The sequence below is a fragment of the Metarhizium album genome, assembly GCF_000804445.1.
Source record: "Metarhizium album ARSEF 1941 chromosome Unknown scaffold_1, whole genome shotgun sequence".
In the NCBI taxonomy this organism is placed as follows: domain Eukaryota; kingdom Fungi; phylum Ascomycota; class Sordariomycetes; order Hypocreales; family Clavicipitaceae; genus Metarhizium; species Metarhizium album.
The window spans coordinates 3,266,739-3,287,816 of NW_024467575.1; the positions used below are offsets into that span (position 1 = coordinate 3,266,739).

The 21,078-nt window shown below is 54.6% G+C and overlaps 8 protein-coding genes across 8 annotated transcripts; 5 read left to right on the forward strand and 3 right to left on the reverse strand.

Moving 5' to 3' along the window:
* Positions 1-501: 501 nt before the first annotated feature.
* MAM_00923 (EF hand domain protein) lies at positions 502-4,270 on the reverse strand (the record flags this gene model as incomplete). The annotated part of the gene is made up of 4 exons (XM_040819722.1): positions 502-1,096; positions 1,166-3,957; positions 4,017-4,168; positions 4,243-4,270. The coding sequence occupies 4 exons, from the start codon at positions 4,268-4,270 to the stop codon at positions 502-504; spliced, it is 3,567 nt and encodes a 1,188-aa protein (XP_040682987.1).
* A 965-nt stretch (positions 4,271-5,235) lies between these two features.
* On the forward strand, positions 5,236-6,742 carry MAM_00924 (glutathione-disulfide reductase; the record flags this gene model as incomplete). The annotated part of the gene is made up of 2 exons (XM_040819723.1): positions 5,236-5,384; positions 5,482-6,742. The coding sequence occupies 2 exons, from the start codon at positions 5,236-5,238 to the stop codon at positions 6,740-6,742; spliced, it is 1,410 nt and encodes a 469-aa protein (XP_040682988.1).
* A 1,649-nt stretch (positions 6,743-8,391) lies between these two features.
* On the forward strand, positions 8,392-9,364 carry MAM_00925 (uncharacterized protein; the record flags this gene model as incomplete). Its single annotated transcript, XM_040819724.1, has 9 exons — positions 8,392-8,469; positions 8,531-8,587; positions 8,659-8,667; positions 8,754-8,765; positions 8,849-8,863; positions 8,941-8,952; positions 9,059-9,136; positions 9,211-9,255; positions 9,314-9,364. The coding sequence occupies 9 exons, from the start codon at positions 8,392-8,394 to the stop codon at positions 9,362-9,364; spliced, it is 357 nt and encodes a 118-aa protein (XP_040682989.1).
* A 383-nt stretch (positions 9,365-9,747) lies between these two features.
* MAM_00926 (uncharacterized protein) lies at positions 9,748-10,140 on the forward strand (the record flags this gene model as incomplete). The annotated part of the gene is made up of 1 exon (XM_040819725.1): positions 9,748-10,140. One exon carries the CDS (start codon positions 9,748-9,750, stop codon positions 10,138-10,140), a length of 393 nt encoding a protein of 130 aa, XP_040682990.1.
* Positions 10,141-10,824: 684 nt separating this feature from the next.
* On the forward strand, positions 10,825-11,463 carry MAM_00927 (uncharacterized protein; the record flags this gene model as incomplete). Its single annotated transcript, XM_040819726.1, has 1 exon — positions 10,825-11,463. One exon carries the CDS (start codon positions 10,825-10,827, stop codon positions 11,461-11,463), a length of 639 nt encoding a protein of 212 aa, XP_040682991.1.
* Positions 11,464-12,782: 1,319 nt separating this feature from the next.
* MAM_00928 (Heat-labile enterotoxin IIA, A chain) lies at positions 12,783-14,429 on the reverse strand (the record flags this gene model as incomplete). The annotated part of the gene is made up of 1 exon (XM_040819727.1): positions 12,783-14,429. The coding sequence occupies one exon, from the start codon at positions 14,427-14,429 to the stop codon at positions 12,783-12,785; it is 1,647 nt and encodes a 548-aa protein (XP_040682992.1).
* Positions 14,430-16,398: 1,969 nt separating this feature from the next.
* MAM_00929 (von Willebrand factor) lies at positions 16,399-17,441 on the forward strand (the record flags this gene model as incomplete). Its single annotated transcript, XM_040819728.1, has 2 exons — positions 16,399-16,519; positions 16,576-17,441. The coding sequence occupies 2 exons, from the start codon at positions 16,399-16,401 to the stop codon at positions 17,439-17,441; spliced, it is 987 nt and encodes a 328-aa protein (XP_040682993.1).
* Positions 17,442-18,533: 1,092 nt separating this feature from the next.
* MAM_00930 (uncharacterized protein) lies at positions 18,534-19,652 on the reverse strand (the record flags this gene model as incomplete). The annotated part of the gene is made up of 2 exons (XM_040819729.1): positions 18,534-19,405; positions 19,469-19,652. 2 exons carry the CDS (start codon positions 19,650-19,652, stop codon positions 18,534-18,536), a joined length of 1,056 nt encoding a protein of 351 aa, XP_040682994.1.
* Between the last annotated feature and the right edge of the window lie 1,426 nt (positions 19,653-21,078).

Sequence of the window (21,078 nt, forward strand, 5' to 3'; positions counted from 1 at the left end):
GACAATGTGGAGAGACGCCAGACGATTCCGAGCGAAACGGGGCTCGTGTCATGTACGATTAGTTGCATGTCTTCAAAATTCACTATTCACACGAATTCAGGGTGACAGAATGCCATTGTGAGACTGTTTGTTCAACCAAGGAAAAATGCCTTGTCTAGCGTACAGTGGGCTTCAACCTCTTGCTTCCGAGCATGCCCAGCCAAGTTGAGCTAATTGAAAACCATTCTTCTTATCCACCATCCATCCGGTCATAATATCCGCCTTGGTATTAGGCCCCTTTGTCGCTTTAGGAACAAAGATATTTATCATGGAGCAAGCGCGGCACTCCCTTCCCCCCGAAGACGCCCACCTCATAAATGCTGTCTGTGGTTGCGATGTGCCTCCCCCAGCGTTTTTATGACTTGCTCGCAAGATAGTTGGCAGCCTAATGAGGAAAAGAATAAAAAAAAAAGAAGAAATTAGCAAATTCCTCTCTCACTGACATTCCCGCACACACACACGTCATACCTTTTCCAAATTGTAGTCGTACTTTTCCAGAGCGGCCACCGCAGTAGAACGAGAATAGCCCATGTTCGTGAGGCTCTTTAGGATCGGATCATCGTGGACTCCCTGCTCGGTAAGAGCTCGACCAGGAGGGCCCGGACGCTCAGCGTGTCTGTCGCCATTGCCCTCTCCAGCAATGCCAGGGGGGGTGAGATTGCTAGGCGAGGCCAGGCCGGCAAAGAGGGCGTTCCAGTCATGAGAGTCAGCAGTCTTCTGCTGGGTAGTGCTGCCGGCTGCCGAGCTGTGAGACACAAAGTCGAACGAGCTTTCATTGCCAAACGCCGTGGTCTCACTCTTGGTTTGGCTGGCTGGTGGGCTGCTATCAGAAACAGGATTGAAGTCATCCCGAGATATGTTGGCAAAGTCGTCATCTGCAGACCCCTCTTTGGCATCTTCTAGACCCTCAAAGTCATCGTCCAGGTCATCAAACACGGATTTCCCAGTCGTCTTTTGTGGTACGACAGCTGGAGCAGCTGCTCCAAAAATGGTGTCGGCGTTCAGCGTCGGCTGGGACCTGTTGGTGACGGTGGCAGGTGACGATGGCTGTTCGGAACTGGAGACCCGAGTTAGCGGCGCTATTTCTTCCTTGAAGTTGACATGAATAATGGCTGCTACTACTCACCTCGTATTAGCATCTTCCAGCGGTTCCTTCGCGGGAACTTCAGGGCCGACATTAACAGATGTTTCCCTAGTCTGTTTGTTTTCCGTCGTCGCCGCATCCTTCTTGTTTCCAGCGGCCTTGTTTGGAGGCGAAGCGGCGGTGAAGTCATCATCAAAACCACCCCGGTCGCTCTCCGACTCGGAGTCATTGGCACGTTCTAATTCGGAAATAGGTGGGAATTCAGTATTGAAAGCGTCAGTAGATTTATTCACGTCTGATTCGCCAGCGGCCTTGCCCTTGTCGGAGGCGCTGAAGGCGGCAAAAGCGTTGTCGAAATCTGCCTTGGCTTTTGCTTGATCAGTGTTGCCAAAAGGGTCTGGCTTCGACGCCGGGTCAGTGGCTGCCTCGGCCTTCGCTTTTGATGCAGCTTCGTCGACCGACGCAGCCGGTGCCTCAGCGGCAACAGGTGTTGCTCCTTGTGTCTCGCTATTCTGGCCCTCTTCGGCGGCTGACTCCCCAGTACTACCAGCAGAGGGGTCCTCCTCGGCTCGCGAAGCAGGCGGTGAGACCTGACGAGACGAAGATAGGGACTCAGAGTTGTCGGGCAACGGTAAGGAGCTAGAGTTGATATGCTGTGACACAGGTGGCGCGGGAGGCTCCATGTTGGTCGTGCCCTGGCGGCCAACAACCGGACTGGAGCGACCTGTGCGAGAGGACGCGCCGCTGGCTACAGAAGTTCCAGTATCTTGTTGCTGGTGAAAGGTAGGCGCTAGGGCAGTGCCTGTGCTCCCCGCTGCTCCAAACGACGGTCCAAATACATCATCAAGGGATTTGTCGGTATAGGATTTGGTAGGGTGAGACGCAAAGCCACCCATGATATCGGTGCTTCCCGTTCGCTTGAAGAAGGGGTTATTATCGCTGACAGCCGACAAGGCCGGGCTTGCAACCTGTGCAGGTGCAGAGATGGGCGAATTGCTCTCCCTCTGCCCGGCACCGTCTTCGCCCCCCTTGGCCAGTTCGACAGCTTCGTTCTTGAGCTTGTCTCGTTCTCCTTCGATTGTCGACAACTGCTTCTTGTTGATGGCAACCAGACCCTTTTGCTGGCGACTGTCCGACTTGAGCTTCTCGATCTGGGGTTTCAGCTTGGCAATCTCGCCGTTGACAACCCGGATGCGTTCTCGCAGGTTCGCATTTTCCTGCTGATCTGCTTGCAAGGCGGCCGCAAGCTGTTGACGCTGAGACTGAACGTCTCCAAGTGTCCCCTCCAGGGTCATGCACTCGGACTGAAGCTTTTGTGTCTCAACCCGTGATTTTCTCAGTTGCTTCTCTAGAGAGTGGGTATCATCAGCCTCCTTTTCATACAGGGCTCGCAATTGCGCCAGTCGCTGTTCGAAGTTTTGTTTCTGAGAATTGGTTTGATTGACTTCGCCTTGAATTGTAGTTCGTTTACTTTGAACATCCTGCATCTGCCTTGAGAGGGATCCAATTTGGTTGGACAAATTGGCCAGCTCGGTGGTCTCTCCAGTAATGTTCTTGCTGGATTCTGGGTCATTGTCTTCCAGAAGATCCTCCGTCTGTTTGGGAGCATCTCCTTGGGGCGGTCCAGTCAAACCTTTGCCAAACGTTGAAGAAGGCACAAATGGCTTGAACGTGGTACTTGTTGTGTTTGCTCGTAATGGGGACGACGGAGGTAGAATAGCCGAACCGCCAGCGAATGGATCATTTCCATTGGAGCCCCCAGTAGACATGGTCGTTTGCACTGGCGCAGCTGCAGGGCTTGGAGACGATTCGAGCCCAAACAAGTCGTCCATGGCGGATTTGGGTTGTGGAGGCGCGGGAAACGCAGCAGGCTGCCTCTGGCTGCGGACGCTGGGAGGAACGAGGTTATCAGGCAGCGTCTCCGGCAGATCACCGCCAACGCCGCTTCTTTGCTGTCGGATCAAGTACATGGCAATAGCGAACCCTTCTCGGGTAAGCTGTCCTAGATTGTTGAAATTGGCAAGGTCCCATATCTGGGCCAATTTTTCCTCGGGTAGATTTGATTGCCTCAAGAATGGACCGGCCTCTTCCCCACTAATGTATCCTTTATTTGTTTTATCGACCGTGGCGTATATTTGATCAAACTTGGCCTTGTCTGCGGCAGACACAGCCCATTCACCACTGGCTGCGGGTCCGATTGGCGGTCTCCCAAGAGGACTGCTTACTCGTAACTGAGCAGATCCGCTAGACTGCCTTGGTAACGGTCCCATACCGGTGTTGCTAGGCGATTGACGGGGCGCAGCACTGCGCCTGGTGGCAGCCTCGTACAAAGCGGGCGGTAAGACCCTGGGTATTGAGCGCAGATTTCCAGCCTTTATGGAGGTGAACAAGTGCATGGCAATGACAAATTCAGGAAGAACAAAGTATCCGCGCTCCTCAACACCTGTGAGGAGCCAAAAATCTCGGATCGTATCTTTGGGCAAGCCAAACTTCTCCAAGACGAGCCTGGCCTGTTCGACATGCAGTCTACCAGCTTGCAACGGCAGGCGCTCGAATATCGCTGCGTATTCTGACACCTTGTCGGGAGTCAAGTAAGGTATTCTGCCGGCGCCGCCGCTACCCTGAGCTTGCAGCGGCGCTGGGCCTGAGGAGGTGGGTGAGCCCAGCGAGGGCGATGTCCAAAAGCCCTCAAATCGGGGTATCGGACCTTGTTGAAGGGCTAATTCGGCTGTCGGCTCCCGCCCTGCCTGAGCATGGCCGATTAAACGTAGAAAGATACTGAAGCCAGTTGGTGTAAGGAAACCACGGTCTTCGCTGTCCGCGATCTGCCATATCTGAATGGATTCGTTCATTAGTCGGATGTGGCGGAAGGCTCGGGAAGCCGGCAACTAACTGTCTGACACTGATCATTTCGAAGTCTCGTCTTCTCAGCCAAGGCTACGACCGCATCGCCCGTAACAAAACCAGCGCCTTCTGTATCAGCTTGACGGAACAGCTGAGCATAGACTCGCTTCTCTTCGGGGGAGAGGTTGAGATTCGGCGGCGCTGAAGGCACGAAGATTAGCTTGGACCGTTTTCAGACAAACTTGGAAGCAGTCAAGGAAGTTGAGTCAGCATACCGGAATTGGTGCCTAGGTCAGCAGACATAATGATTCATGGAGGAGGGAGAGAGTTTTGTTGAGGTCGACGATGGATTTGGGAGGTCGTCGTCACCGGGGATGGGCAGAATGGGATATGGGATGTGCCTGGCGTTCGGGGCCGTCTTGGTGCTCAGGGTCGAATTCCAGGGCAAAGAAAGACGGCAATCTACATGCGCCAAACGTCTTGGACGACGGCTGGGCCGAAGCGCTATGATGAAGATGCAAGCCAGGGGTTGGAGCTGGGAGACGTCAGATTTGCCATCAGCCTTGGGGGGCTGGATGGAGTCTGGGAGAGAGAGCTGTGATTCGGTGGCTTGTCGTCGAGACGAGAGCTGGAGGTATGGGTTCAGCAGAGGGTGTGGCTGGTGAGGTGAAACCGCCAAGGGACGTGGCTGTGGTGCGGCTGTGTCCGCAGGATTTGACCTGCAGCAACTGGCGTCATCATCATCATGGCCTAGTTTTGCTGAACAGCATCACTGATGACTGATAACTGTACTCCGTACGTCAAACTCTTGCTGGCTGCCACGTCAGAGCCGGAAATTCCTGCCATGTCGGGATTGGACATTCCTTCGTCGTCGGAGCTGGTGGAGCCCAAAGCTCCCGTCTATTATGTCGCAATTACCAATGGCCGCAAGGTCCCCAGACGCCCAGTGGAAATGCAGATTACTCAGCCAGACTTACTTTTCCACGACTCTCTATGTCCATCGGCGCTAGGTCGGCGTCTCCAAAATGCGGTCGGCCACGGTTAAAAAGACGTCCCAACCCCCGCCGCTACTATCGGTTCCTGAATCCGTTCAAAGAAAAAGGGGACCCTAATCATCCTGACTTGGGAAAAGCTGGGAACCAATACACTCATGCACGACCAGCCCCGAGTCGCCCATGCAACCACTCACCCTCTTGTCCCGCACCTCAAGATCTGCCCCGCATCGCATAGCCTCTCTGTCCCGCCATCTATCTACATCCGCTACGACCATGGCTCCCATAACGAAAGAAGCCGATTATCTTGTTCTTGGTGGTGGTAGTGGTGGTCTTGGCTCGGCCCGTATGGCCAGCTCCAAATTCGGCGCAAAGGCAATCGTTGTTGAAGCCGCTCGGCTCGGCGGTACGTGCGTGAACGTTGGGTAAGCAAGCTGACGACGACTTCTTCCAACGTGCGTGGCCTTTTTTTTTTGTTCAAGAGACTGATTGCATGCTGACCGATGCGGCTATCATGTCTAGATGTGTTCCGAAAAAGGTTACGTACAATGCCGCTGCCATCGCCGAGACTCTTCGCGAGGCCAAGGCGTATGGCTTTTCCGTCAAAGAAACAGCCCCTTTCGACTGGACCACGTTCAAAAATAAGCGCGACGCTTATGTTAAACGTCTGAACGGCATCTATGAGCGCAACCTTGAGAACGACAAGGTCGAGTACCTCCACGGCTGGGGTCGGCTGCTGTCCCGGAACCAAGTCGAGGTTAAACTGGATGATGGCAGCAAAGTCCTGGTCAAGGCCAAGAAGATTCTCATTGCCGTCGGTGGCCGCCCGAGCTCGCCTCCGCAGATTCCCGGTGCTGAGCTGGGTGTTAACAGCGATGGATTCTTCGACATTGATAGACAGCCCAAAAAGGTTGCCATTGTCGGCGCCGGCTACATTGCTGTTGAGTTTGCGGGCATGTTCAATGCTCTCGGCACGGAAACCCACCTCTTCATTCGTGGAAAAACCTTTTTGCGCCACTTCGATCCCATGATCCAAGACACGGTCACCAATGAGTACGAGAGGCTCGGAGTTCGCCTGCACAAGGAGTCACAGGCCACCAAGATTGAGAAAGACGCCAACGGCAAGCTTACTGTCACCTACAAGGATGCCGAGGGCAAGGAGAGCTCTCTCTCGGATGTGGACAAACTCATCTGGGCTGTTGGGCGAACTCCCATGACCAAGGATATCGGTCTAGAAGAAGTCGGCGTCAAATTGACCGACAATGGCCACGTCCAGGTCGACGAGTACCAAAACAGCAGCGTTGACAACATCTACGCCCTCGGCGACGTCAGCGGAGAGGTAGAGCTCACGCCCGTTGCCATTGCCGCTGGGCGTAAACTGGCTCAGCGCCTGTTTGGACCACCGGAGTTTTCCACCCGAAAGCTCGACTACAGCAACATTCCGTCGGTCGTGTTCGCACACCCCGAGGTCGGCAGCATCGGCCTCTCGGAACCGCAGGCCATTGAGAAATACGGCAAGGACAACATCAAGGTCTACAAGACGAGCTTCACGGCCATGTATTACGCCATGATGGAGCCTGAGCACAAGGGACCGACCAACTACAAATTAATCGTTACCGGCCCCGAAGAGCGAGTAGTTGGCCTGCACATCATGGGCCAGGGCAGTGCTGAGATGCTGCAGGGATTCGGCGTTGCTGTCAAGATGGGCGCCACCAAGGAAGATTTCGACAGCTGTGTAGCCATCCATCCGACCAGTGCCGAGGAGTTGGTGACTCTGAAGTAGGCGCACGTGAGTGAATATAGAAGCGAAAGAGTAGAAGAGCGATGTAGTTGAATGTAGAATTTGCTCATCCTCCGTGGCCGTCCTTTGCTCGCGTCACGTGGTGGGGTCCTTGATTCCTTATTACCAGCCAAGCCCGATGTGCACTCTGGTCAACCTATCCCCCACAACCTGCGAATAACATCCTTTTTACCATGGAGGGCAGTTTTCCCCCAAGGAACAGCAACCCAGCTCGCCCCATGAATGCGAGTCCCGGCAACGTAATGCTTGCTGGGAGGTCGATATTCATCCCCCAACCTTGTGCCGCAAGGCTAACCGACTGCTTAGGTTGTGCGACATGATATAGGCATACGTCGCTCGATTGAGCGCCAGCTCCCACCGTGGATACGATGATGCCATTCTGTGCTTAAGTACGGAGTAGTGGAGCGGTCATCACCAAGTCCGCTGGTACCATGAAAGCCCTCGATGAGAGCATTGTTACCGTTTTCCCCTGGTACGTTTTCCCCTGGTAACTGCTGCAGAAGTTAGAACGCGAGGCCAGCCCCAGCAGGCAAAACAGCCAGTGGACCGTGAGCAAGCCAAGCGGGAGCGGCTTAGCCCCGACCGAGGCAGCGGCAGCGGCAGTGACGAGGAGGCTCTTCCACGGGCGGGATTCAAAGAACAGGCATAATGCGAGTGGCCGCGAGGGTGGCATTTTCGCCGGCACATGACACACGCCCCGGCAAGCCAAAAGCAAGCTTGAGCTGCATCTGTCAGGCCAAGTCGACCGCCGTTCAACGGCATGTGACGAGGTCCCGACGGGACGAGAGGCTGCCCAAGACCATGCTGGCACGGCAATTGCATTCTTCTCCAAGAACCTGCTCATCGCATTCGCGCAAGCTCCGCAACGAACAAGTTGCATTCTCGAGTACCGCGCCGTCTTCGACATGGCACCACGCGTAGTGCGCCGCCCTGCAGAGAAAACAAGGCCATGCCCCGACTCTACCAGTCGAAAGTGACGTGACATTCAGCTTGACGGCAGCCGTGTTCTGCGCATAACGATATAAATTAAGCGCCGGGGCTCCGTGCGACGGAATGCTCCGTAGACCCGGTGTAAGTCGCTGCGACCCAGGAGGCCGCACTGCAAGGAGTCCCGGCCACGGAGCTGCGTGCTCGATACACAGTCGTAACGGGAACACGTCAGACGAACAACATGTCTTTGTCGAGACATGAGGGCCGCGCAATGAGTCGGTGACGACCGCTTGCCCAGCCTACCTCGCCTGACCGGCGGCCAGTGGTAGCCGTCCTTGTCCGACTTCCGACTTCCGACTTCCGAACGCGAGGACAGAGTCCCCAAACTCAAGCCCGCCTGGTTCTTCTCCTCTCTCGTACAAGGGCCCTGATGGTCCCCAATGGGGTTCTTAGTCATGCCAAGGGATGGAAAGGTCGAGAATTTGGAATCTCTATACTTGACATTTCCGCACTCGGCGGAGGGCTCGGCAGTCGAAGGCCTCTTGCGTTCAAAGCCTGCGGCGGACCGAGTCTATAAATACGCGGAGATTGCCTCGATGGTCAAGCCAACTCGCTACATTGTCATCAGACCCAAAGCACACTCGTCCGCCTTGAATCATCAATCCTGCCTTTTGCCTAGGCCCGTTGTAGCACCTAGCACCATGAAGTTCCTTCCTCTTGCCGCGCTGATCGGACTTGGTCTCGCTAAGGACCTGGCGGGGTCGTACGATTCCTCGGAGGTAAATGAAGATGCGACAGCGAATATCCTCCAAAGAGGACTGACGATTTCCGAATCTTTAGTTTGTGGAAGCAGTTCGCCAAGTTTATCCAAATGCAGACATTAATTGTAAAATGTTTGTAAGTAGTCTCCCTCTAGAACGAAGTTGTACATTTATTCAGAGAGAGTCATGGTTCTAACGTCAAGACAGGGCGGAAAAGTGAGTGACGACGTTCCCACCGGCAAAATCAAACCAAACCAAATCAAATCAAAATTCTATCTCGTGCGCTAATATGACCTCATCAGTGGGTCAAAGGAGTAAGTATTCGCCCAAGTACTTGAGGCGGACTATCCGGGCAAGGAGCAGCTCTGTGCAGGCTGGCTAATACTACGAGTTGTAGAGACACCCAGGCACTGTGAGTTGACAGAACTATACGACGAGAAACGCTCAGACGAGCATCTGCTAATGGGTCCATGATCCATTCAACTATAGGAAGTCTATGTCGTAAGTAAAACTCGATACACCACGCGGTACTAAGGATGCCCTCGTGTGCCGGCGAGGCATCCGCGAGCCGTGCAACCACAGAGTGCTGAGACGAACGGTTCCACAGGGCGAGGAAATAGTTTGCAATATTGATGGGGGCGGCAACGGCGGAGGAAACGCCATGGAAGTTCTTGACGACGTGCACGTAAGTGATTCCTTCACAGCGGTGTATGACTCCTGTCGAGGGAGCAGCCGACTAACATGCATTCCACTCCACAGGGACGATGTGTACGACATCGCGCGCAGAACGGGCCGAACGGCCTGGTGGGTTCTTTTCTTTTACCCGTCGAAATTGCACCGTGTCTAACGCAACGAGGGATAGGGTTCCTATGTGTGCAGCGTACAGGAGACAGAGTTCGACTTCGACGCCTAGCTTAGAACACGAGGGTAGAAAACAAACGAGGCTTAAGACGAATGAATACGAAGGTTCCAGAGTGAAGATATGAAGCTCCTAGCAAGATAGACGAGTGAAAATAAAGCAACACGCTGGACTCCATGTATCATGTATCGCGAAGCAAGACCTGCCGAAATCCAGGGACCAGAAAACTGCGGAGCAAGTACGTAGATAAAGTCTGGACGCTACCGTTGAAGATGACAGGTTCCCTCTGGCCTTGGCCATGGCCGCAACCAAGCATCGCGACTTCTGTAGCCAATATTCGACATGGCTTGCTTATTTTTCGCTCCATCAAGTGACTATCTTACTGCTTGTTATCTTTTAAGTACTTGCTTTTACTAAGGTATTTAGTTCGCCTGAACATGGAAGTCCTCAAGTCACGGGACCCGGTTCGGGCTTCAAATATCGGGTCTCTCTTGCGAAAGCAACGTACAATGTGCTTGGCAGAGGAAACGTTCGTGCAGGGTGATACCGAAGCGCGGTTGGACGTTGGGTCCGGCACGACCTGGCCGTGTTGGTTACGCGAGTGGGCGAGAGCAGAGGCGAAGCGGCGGGTCGAATGCGGAGAGGAAGACGTGGTGATTTACCACATCGAGACTCAAGGCCCGGGGGGGAATTTGCAGTTCAGGCGGCTTGAAAGCCTTCTGTGGCGACTGGGAATTCCGGAATACGACATCAACCGTGGCGCACAGGCTCTGCTTGACCACGAGTGCTTGTTCTTGTACGAGATTCCAGAGGACGCAGTCGTTTCATAGAGACTGTTGGACGCGGATGACGGGTGCGCCAAGGAGGCAGCGTACGAGTGCGAGTGGGAGGAGGTAGTTGGAGCGACTTTGTGATGGAGAAGGGGAAGCGTTGATCACCAGGCAAAGTACGGAGTAGATTGACGTTTCCATGACCCTCGTCGGCGAGAGAGACGCCTTGTATTCGGTACTTCTTGGTCAGTTTATCAGCAGCAGCAGCAGCAGCAGCAGCAGCAGGCAGCAGGCAGCAACGGGCGGCAGGTGTGACGCGTCAATCACAACCTGACAGGACGTCCATGCCTTGGTATCGATCATCTCTCCAAGGTCAGCAGCTCCTCCGAGCGTGGCAAAAGCACGAGGCCAACAGCATGATGAAAGGGTTTGCTAAGAGATGCGTCATGCCGCGCCAAAGCCAGCCAAGCCAAAGTCTTTGCCTCTCGCAACGGCCCGCCTCTTGCGGTCCGCCATCAAGGCGACAGGTCAGATCTCCTTCACCATGTACTCCCTACACGGTGGGGGATTTGCACGAAAACCGGTTCCGGGGCTGCATGTGACGTCGAGATTCGACAAGGACGGCGGGCGAGAAGCAAAGAAAAACAAAAGACAGCCGCCGCACCATCTCGAATATCGCGGCCGCATCCCGCTCTTTGCGTACATCCGAGGCACCCAACACGCCGTCGGCCCAAACCATACACGATGCCAGGCCGCCACAGAGACGCAGACGCAGGATATCACAGCGACGACGATTACAGCATCTACAGGCCATCGCGGTCGCCCGGCAGACTGGACCAGCTCGCTCGCGCTGTCGACCACGGGAGGTTCCACGACGCCAAGGAGATTGCCAAATCTGCCCTGGCCGGTGCCGGATCCAGGCGGCGCGAGGGCGAGCCCTACGAGTACGAAGCCGCCTTCTCTGACCGTCTGACCCGACGCTGTCACGATGACGCGCCGGGCCGTGGACACCGAGACGCAGACTACCATGGCTACGAGGGCCGTCGCCCACGGCCGGGCCCATCACGTCACATGGAGGAGAGACATGTCGGCAGGAGAGAACGCTCCTCTCATCGGCGTGAACAGCCGCGCGCGCGATGCCAGAGTGAAAACCGCGTCAAGGAGGCTGCCACCGCGGCCCTGGCAGCCGGGTTGGCAGAGGCCATCAAGTCTCGCCACAGCCGGGACCAGTCCAAACGTGCCATTACCGCGGCCGTTGGAGCCGCCGCGGTGGACGCCTTTGTGAGCAATGGCGAGGAGCATGGCAAGGGGCGACATATTGCGGAGAGCGCCGTCTCCGGCTTGTTGATCGATCGCCTTGCACACGGCAGCTCCAAGCACTGAGGAATGATGACCGTCCCGACTCTATCCTGGCCGTGCCGGGCAGAAGAACAAGCGGCGTGTGGCATCCGAGAACGAGCCGAGACGACGGGCAACGGGCGATCGGGGGAGCCGTATTCGGTGTTTGTGTTTGATGGAGGGATGAAGGGCCACTTGCCCGTCGCAGTAAGACGGACGCCACGCGCAGTCCACACAATCGCACGAATGACTCCGTAGCATCAAGACTTGCGTCGTTGTACCATGACTTCTGTACCGCTGTACTCTTGGCAGCGTTGCCTCTGGCGTGTAGAGTGACTGAAGCTCTGAAGACGCTTGTGACGCTCACGCGGGCTGCCGCCGTAGCTCAATCGCGCCCGGCGTATCAACCTGGCAAAGACATGTCTGTGAGTCCTTTGATTTATTCCAGCCGACACCTTGATCTCTTCTCCCCAACGCCGCAGGAAATCATACAGACGATGAGCAACTCTCGGATGGACAATCACACATTAGCTATACGCAAATGCCGTTGGTTGGGCGCCCGTGCCGGATCCCATGAGGCTTCATCTTCCCAGGAGGTCCGCATCCGATCCGTAAGAGCCCTGGAACGTTATCCCGAGATTTATGTCCATCGTGGGCCGCGTAAAAGATCCGACGAGTAGGTCGAAAACGAAGGAATTGAATATTACGACGTGTCACCTGGTTTGTCTGATACGACAACAGCATTGTCGCGCAGGACGAAATTTCCCTCCCCCAGTCCATCAATGCATATGCAACGCTCGAGGCTGGAAAGAAGGTTACAGGTGGGCTGCCCATCAAGTTGTAGCGAGGTTAGACTTTCAAGGGGGAAAGATGCAGTATTCTATTGTGTACAAGAGCAGAAGGCAGGCTGTTGCAAAATTACATGCTCTATATAGTACTACTGTGTACTACTACACACCATGTGACTATATATTGCTACAGGAAAGCTGTAGTATCTTGACTGCAAGATGAAATGGAAAATCGATTTGATTAATTTACGTCAGCAGAGGTTTGTTTGTGTTTCAATATAGAATTATGCGCCTTTGCTTGCCCGTGTTGGCGGAATGGACGAAACAAACAGGAGACAAGAAGTGAAAATGGGAGGATATATCAGGGTCTCCTCTTGGCTACATGCCATGCTTTGTTTCCAAGGAAAAAAAAAGCGCATCTGGTGCCTGCTATGACGGCGTCGGCCCGTTCAAGCTATTTGTTCCAACATGTTGACAACAGGTACGGGAGTGCCCATGCCTTCGCGGCCCAACGCGGATTGGCCGGATGTGCTGCCTGTTGTTGGAACTTGGCGCTGACAAGCTCATGGCTCCGTGTCACGCCGCGGCTTGTTCTTGCAAGTTACTGGAGTCGTTTTTTATAGTCGTACCATGGCTGGTTGCCTCGCCCCGGATTCTCCCCCCCCGGGCTGGTTCTGGTTCTGGTTCGGCCACTTGACGCAGTTCAAATCTCCACCCGACTTCGAGCAGCAACTGGTCGACATATTTGTGCATGGCTTCGTACGTCTTCCCTGTATTTGATCCAGACTTTTCCTCCCTCTCTAGTTCCACCTGGAGCGCGGCGCAGCTCGTTTCCAGCTGGAGCCGAATCGACTCCTCCTCCGGGGGGTCCGTCTCAACCGCGTAGCAAAGCGCCGAGAGCTGGTTGAGTCCCAGGACCCAGTCATCTTGCTGCTGTTCATTCTTGTCCGTCGCTCTTAGCCGTTTGCATGCCTTTCCTACACCACGCTCTTCGTCATTCTGCTCCCCTCTTAGCCAACACAGTAGTCTCAACTTGGTCTCATTCCCATCGATTTCGGGCACACGCTTTCCAAAAAGGCTCTCCTGGAAGGATGTTATGGTGTCATCGAACCATCCCACGGCCCGTCCAACTGGGTGATCCCACTTCTTGACGGCCTCGAGCACGTCTCTCGCATACGGGGCTAGTATGTGAAAAGCAGCCGTGCTCCCCGCCCCCATCTTGGTTATGCTGATTTTGTTCAACTTCCTCAGTGGGCCTTTGCCTCTATTCTGGGCCAACCCCCCCTTTCGGCTGCCATGAGGGACATGAGGAACACGATGGACATCGGGAGCCTTGGGAATGTTCGGCTTGCCAGCCTTGGCGTCGGCCAGCGGCCACAAACAGCTCGTTCTGTTTCTCTTGGTCAACTTGTCTTTAGGAGCACATATCGCGCTGATCAGCTCGTCCAACTTGATCTCCACCGGCTGTTTCTCAAACTCCTTCCACGTCGTCTCTTTCCATGCCCGGTGGCCCTGGGGGAACCCGGCGAGCTCTGGCGCCGCCCCGTGGCCTTGCAGCCTGGCGAACGTCTTCTCATCAAACTCGAGGTTCTTGTGGAAATCCTTCAACCTCCCCTGTCGTAGCTTCTTTCCCGTTTTGTAGAGAAACCTCCTGCCGTCAAAGCCCTTCTCATCCAAGTTGACAGTAATCTCCCACCAACCTTCAATCTGCGCAAAGGGGATAAAGCCAATGGCCGCATGCTCCCTCTGCCTAAGCGCGAGGTAAGGCGAGTGCCTGCGAAGAGAGCCGTCCACGTCGATCATCCTGCCATCAGCATGGATCTTGTACAGGAAACCCCTCTGATCGGCCTCTTCTCCCATGGCGACGGCGAACCTGAGCGCAGCCGCAGGGTCGGCGCTCGTCGAGACGTAGCGCGTATACTGGGCCGTGTAGCCTTCGGCATGCTTGAACAGGCTGCTTCCATCCCGCAACTCCTGGTCGGTGAGCTCGGCGCCCGCCAGCTGCCTCTGCAGGCCTCGCGAGTAAAAGCCCCCCGCCTTCTGGACGTCTTCCGGGGTCCTGCCCGTCTCGCCGCGGTACGTGGACTGCAGGAGACCGGGCTCGCGGAGGGGGACTTGACAACGGTTCAGTGCCGCTTCGACGCCGCACCCGGGCTCCGGCTGGCTCTGGCAAGGTTGAAAGAACAGCAGGAGGGTGATTGCGGCCCGGAGACTCATGTCCATGATGCAGCAAGGCCAAGGGGAGCACTGCCGCGCGGGGGGAAGAAGTATGCAGGCGCCTTTACTAGAGCTTCGGCAAGGCGGACCAGAAGAGCATTCCCTACACCAGACCATGCATCGACATCAGACCAAGCCCAGGCGCTGCCAGATCATGTACTGCTGCTACCTTGGAGGAAATGACGGGCAAGGGCACGATCGACCTTGGTAGTTTCTGCCGCGAGACCGGACGGGCGAGTGGTTACCAGGGATGGAAGGTCGCGTTCGGCCATGCAGGCTTGGAGTGTTGGTCAATTGCTATCATGTATCGACCAATGTTCATCAACGGATACAGCAAGGCGCTCGCACCCCGAGGTCGACATGGCAGCGAAGCCCGCTCGCCAATTCCGCACGGGCAAGTCCGCAGGGCAGCGGCAGCGGCCGTTGTGTAATCGAGAAGCCAGGAAGGGCGAATACAGTGTTGACAGCCAAAGCTTACCTCTCTCTGGAGTTGTGGGAGAAGCGGGTTAAATAATAGGGCTTGCCTGCCGTGTCTCCCGTCTCCCGTCTCCCGTCTCCCGTCTCCCGTCTCCCGTCTCCCGTCTCCCGTCTCCCGACACGTGACAGGCTCGGGCGGCCGGACGGTGGCTACAGGCCGCAGGAGCGTTGAGAAGTTTACAAATGGTGTAGGGATGTTCAACTGAGCCGTAAGAGGTACATCCATGCCGACTCGCTGCCTTTTTCCAACGGAGCATGTCCACGACAGTCTCAAGCGCCGTGTTCAAACTTCGTCGGTCACTCTGGGAACTGTCTGACCCCGTTCCCCATTCGACCCGGTCTCCGCTGGCCGAGAAGAGAAGCTTCGCTCATTGTCAATTCAGGGTTGTAACCTTGCAAGTGATGCCATCGTGGCACTCCATCAACGGTCGCTTCAAGCTTGATGCGAATAGGTTCAGCTTGTGAGAGGCGGGAGGGAGTCTCGAGTGCGACTCGGGGCGCAAAAGGGCTTTCGAATTGTCGGGGACCAATCACGAGAGTCGGCTTAAATGGTTTGCCTAGTCAGCTCAAGTCCACACATGACCTACAGTGCCCGATTTCAGCACGTGACAAGCTGCCCCACCAAGAATCAAGGGAATCTACGGAGTGAAGTCGTCAATAAAAGAAGGGGCCGTTCTTGATCAAGTCACCGAAACCAGGCTTGATTTGATGCTCGTGCCGGCGGCGCTAATCGATTCAGTTTCTGGGGTTTTGCTTGGTGAATAGAATCACGACCGTGCAACGACGTGACTTCTTTTCCTTTTTCTCTCTCTCCCTTTGAGCCGTACACACCAGGGACGCACGCTTTCCGACCCACAGCCTTGTACGTACCTGTCTGGGGCGCAGCCTTTAGTGTCTTGGCACGTCACGGCTTCACGTGTGCACTGTGGCCACTGGCCGCCCGGCTTCCAACCTGCTTCTAGCTCTTTTCCACAACTCGCCATCACCTCGCCGTGCATGGCGAACGAGGTGGCAAGAGCTGTCATGACTCATGAGGCGGGCCACGACATGTTGAACCATGCCTCCCTGGGCACCATGCGAATTGTCTTCAAGCCTTGTTCGTGCTTGTTCGTGGTACGGCCAAGGCGCAGCAGCACCTGATCAGTGACGGCCACACTGCACGCCAGAGCAACGTGGCTCAGCCGCGGCTATGATTGGCTGACGACCGTGCTAGGCTGATTTCCGCCTTGGGAGCCCGACACCCGTGTACTGAGTGTTCAACACATGCGAGCGGACAAATACGTATATATAAAGAACAAGAGGCGATCATGGTTTCCGTTGAGGAGGGAGAAAAATGAAAAGAAGAGGAAAAAAGAAACACGCTTGAGCAACACCCAAGGCTCTTCAACCAGCCACCGTCCCCTGACTTTCCTTCCTTTAAACCTTCACTCGCTCATCGCACCTGCCTTTCCACCACGCCAAGCCCATCCACGGCGTCGCGAGGAAAGAGCTGATCAAGATGCCTGGCTTTTCGGCCATGACAAACAAATTGCTTCGGTCTGTATCTCGCCATGACAGATCCTCTTCGAAATCCCAGAGCTCCCGCGGACTCTCAAGCGGCTCTGGCGCCGCATCCTACGGTAAGACAACTTGTCCATAACATGGAAACCCAGGTCCGCCCGCTAACAGCGAGCAGTCGACTCAACCGGCTACAGTGACGCCCCGCCAAAATACACGCACACATACCACCAGCCTGCGCCTGCGCCTGCATTTCCCTCTCCGCCCGGGCCTCCAGCTGCCTCGGCGCCCACGGGACTCTTGACAGCGGCAGCCCATCAGGGCGTCTCTGATGACGACATGTTTGCAAATTTGGCCAACTTTGACACCATTTTGCTCATCGACGACTCTGCGTCCATGAGCGGCAGCCGCTGGAGGGAAGCCGAGTTGGCCCTGAAATCCATCGCCGAGATCATCGCAAGATACGACGAGGACGGCATTGACATTTACTTTTTGAACCACAAATCCGAAAACTCGCCACCGGACAATAGCAAGGCCAGAAACGGCTACTATAATGTGAAAAGCAAGTACGACGTCGAATCCATCTTCAACCGTGCCCGTCCTTACGGCGCTACCTACACGGGCAAAAGATTGGAACAAATCCTCATCCCTTACATGAAGCAACTGTCAAAGGCCAAGGACATGGATGACGTCAAACCTATCAACTTGATCGTCATCACTGACGGGGAGCCCTCGGACAACCCTGCTCAGGCCATTGTGCAGACGGCTCATGAGCTCGATAAACTTTACGCACCATCCTACCAAGTCGGCATTCAGTTCTTCCAGATTGGCTCAGATGTCTCTGCCACAAGGGCACTGGAGGTGCTGGACGATGATTTGAGCAAAAGAGGTGTGCGGGATATAGTCGACACAACACCCTGTCAGTGGGAGGATTCAGGAAGACAACACGCCGCAAAGCTCACAGGTGCCGCCATCCTCAAAGTTGTCTTGGGCGCCGTGGACAAGCGAATCGACAACACTCGACTCGGCAACAATAAACAGTAGGTATTCGTCAGCCAAGTATAGGGTGACCGCATCTGTTGATACCAGATGGCTCGGTCGATGCGCGAGTATCATTAGGTACCGACGGGCCTGCTCATGATGGAGCGGCGCACAATAAGATGCTACTATTGGTTGATATGAGCAACGAGTGATGGGGGAATGGACATTTATTTCAGTTTGGACAAGTTTCCAGTTCATGGTGTTGGACTATTCTAAACGAATTCAACCTAGGAAAGCATTGACTTTCAACTTGTGATTATGTCGTGGTCAGCCATTTCCGACATGTACGCAGTACACGTGGTGTACCGCAGCAAAATTAATAAATTGCAAGACTGACTAGCTTAGCCCTGAATTATACAAGTAGAATAATTTATATCACCTTGACGCTCACACACCCGTCTTGCAGCTTGACACACCGCCACGATAGTAGTACTTCATAGAGCTACGTACTTGCTAATCCAGATATCATCTACGTGGGCGAGATTGCGTGCCAAAGTATCACATGTAGTAAGCAGCACGCTACTGGTATCATCTATGCCTCCCTGGCTATTGTGCGCTATCTTTTGCCAATTCCCCTTTCCTTGTTGCTTGACGATGACACGCATCTAGTCTCGTACTGAGAATTACTTTGTCCTACAGAGGTTGATGAAGAGATGACCTTGGATCAAAATCAAAAAGCCTGGGCATATATTTCGAGTATACTCTGGCAAAAGGTGCCCAGGGCAAAAGCAGACAAAACCTCGCGTAGACAAGGTTAGAAATACAAATTTTTACACACACATTTTTGCTACCCCCGTCCATCTCTTAGAATGACCCACACCGTAAAAGGCACTGCATGTATTTCACGCCGTTACCAACCATGATGCTAGCCGACGATTTTGTAGACGATGCTCCCACGGAATGTATTACATGCAGTTGCTGCCGATCCAGTAAACGATGTGCCATTACTCCCTTGATTGCCGCTCCGCACTCGAAAAGTAGCGTGAAATATCCACTGTGGCTTCACCTGGCATACCTAGAGTGTCGTGACCGCGTGAGCAGCCAGAACCTGGCTGTTGTTCCGATGCCGCAGTCGCAGTCTGCCGCCGGACTTGACTATTTTGCCCGCCACCAGTTACCACCTTGCTGGGCTGGGTAGTTGTTGGAAGACTGGCCCTCGAAATCATTCCAGCCATTGCCTTGCTGGCCTTGGTTGTTGTAAGACTGGCGCTGGTCATTGCTCCAGGGATTAGCCCAGCCATTGCCTTGCTGGCCTTGGTTGTCGTTGGAAGACTGGCGCTGGTCATTATTCCAGGGATTAGCCCCGGCATTGCCTTGATGGCCTTGGTTGTCGTTGGAAGACTGGCTCTGGCCAATATTCCAGAGATCAGCCCAGCCATTGCCTTGATGGCCTTGGTTTCCGCCGGAAGACTGGCCCTGGTCATTGTTCCAGGGATTAGCCCAGCCAGTGCCTTGCTGGCCTTGGTTGTCGTTGGAAGACTGGCGCTGGTCATTATTCCAGGGATTAGCCCCGGCATTGCCTTGCTGGCCCTGGTTGTTGTTGGAAGACTGGCCCTCGCGACCATTGGAGGTATTCTCTTGCTGGCCTTGGTTGTTGGAAGGCTTGGATTCTCGGTCATTGAGGCACTGTTGCTCGTCTTCGTAGCCGTATTTGTTCTTGAGATATCCTCTAGCTTCTTGGCTGACATACTTCTCATCAGGGGTAAAGGCGCTACAGAAGTTGCTTGTCCCGCATAGTCTTTCAATATCCTGAGCAGAGGGTTGGTCCTTCTCCCCGAACATCTTACCATGTTCATAGAGGCAGTCATTGCTGAGGTCGTTTTCTCTTGAATACCCCACCCAAGGTAGTTTTCCTCCAGCTTGCTGGCCTTGGTTGTTGGAAGGCTTAGGCTCTCGATCATTGAGGCACTGTTGCTCGTCTTCGTAGCCGTATTTATTCTTGAGATATCCTCTAGCTTCTTGGCTGACTTACTTCTCATTAGGGGTAAAGGCGCTACAGAAGTTGCTTGTCCCGCATAGTCTTTCAATACCCTGAGCAGAGGGTTGGTCCTTCTCCCCGAACATCTTACCATGTTCATAGAGGCAGTCATTGCTGAGGTCGTTTTCTCTTGAATACCCCACCCAAGGTAGTTTGCTTCCGCCGCCCCTGTTGTTATATTGCGGCAAGGCAGTGGCCAACGCGGCAGTGAAGACAACGCCAGCGGAGAACTTCATTGTGCTGTCGGGCCTGGCAGGACGTCTCAAGTAAGCTTACCATGCCGTTGTAGCGGACTGCGAGGGGTTGGACGTGGGACTTACCTTTACACGCAGTGTTGTGTATGGTGTAATATGTTGGATGGGGAGGGGTTCGAGAAGGGAAGTCGGGAAACAGCAGACTTGGTGTTGTTGTTCTGGTCGTGACGGTTCCACTGACGAGACATGGCGTGGTGTATTTATACCCGGAAACAGCGTACACGATCAAGTTGGATAATACATGTTGGAGGGTTTATGACTCGGTAGTCCAAGAGATGTTTCACGCATCAACACGATGCATTGCCTCAAATCAAATGAAAAAGAGACGCGGGTCGCTCTCACGGTCCTCAGTCCTGACTCTGGGACCGGAACATTGGCCCAAGCGACTAGCCGAAGTGAGCTCGGCGTTTCTTGCTCCTCACCGTACAGCTGTGAGTGGTCTGACAATCACAACAAGAAAAACGCCATCTACACTGGAGACGTACCGTGAAACGTCCGCTTGGGCCGGAGACTCCGTTGGAGCGTGGACGAGGGCCGTGGCGAACCCGTCGGGGGATAATAAAGGTGGATTTTATTAATTTCATCAATTTTAAATCCCGCCCCATCGGCAATGCTAGTCATGTGATTGGCTAATAGTCTCCTAGCGCGGGGATAAAGGCGGGCCGCCGAAGAAGCGCCATGACGGACGCGACTCAACTTCCAGACAGCACCAGACATAGACATGATGGACGACGACTCTGCACCATCGACGCTCAGGAGCTGCCAAGCCGCCAAGCATACAGCGCGCAAGATGTGATGTGCTGACTATTGCTCACGCCAGCGTCGACATTCCTCGTGCCGTCATCAAGGAGACAAAGGTTGAGCCAGCCACTCTTCGCCCACGATCGACTGGGAGAGTGCACCGCACCCCAAAAAGAAGCACGACATGCCTTGCACCGTGTCAAAGACGTCTGTCCCTCAAACTTGAGCCCCACGATGCCCGGACGGAGCAAGTCACTGGCCACGTAGCGGCCTCTCTATCCAGAGGCTAAGCTGCCAGCAGAAGGATTTCTCCGTCGCAGCAGTCTGACATGTATATGACACGAGGGTGAGCGGCTCGTGTTCCACGGCGGTGTGTATATCAGGGCGTCTGAGAGGGGTCAGTAATGCGCCTATACCTACCTACCTACTCGGCATCATCGAGGCTGAGTTTATACGGTGTCCCTGTGCTGGGCCCAAATACAGCACAGGCCTTTGCGAGTCGAATCTCGGCCACGGAGGAGACGAGACTCTTGCACCTTGGTCGTGGTTAGAAAACCCAGCACACTAAGCACTAGCACATCAAAGAGCACAGATCTAGTTGACGCCCATGTCTAGCAATGCTGAGTCAACCACCAAGCTCTCCCTTATGGAAACACCTGTCCTCATG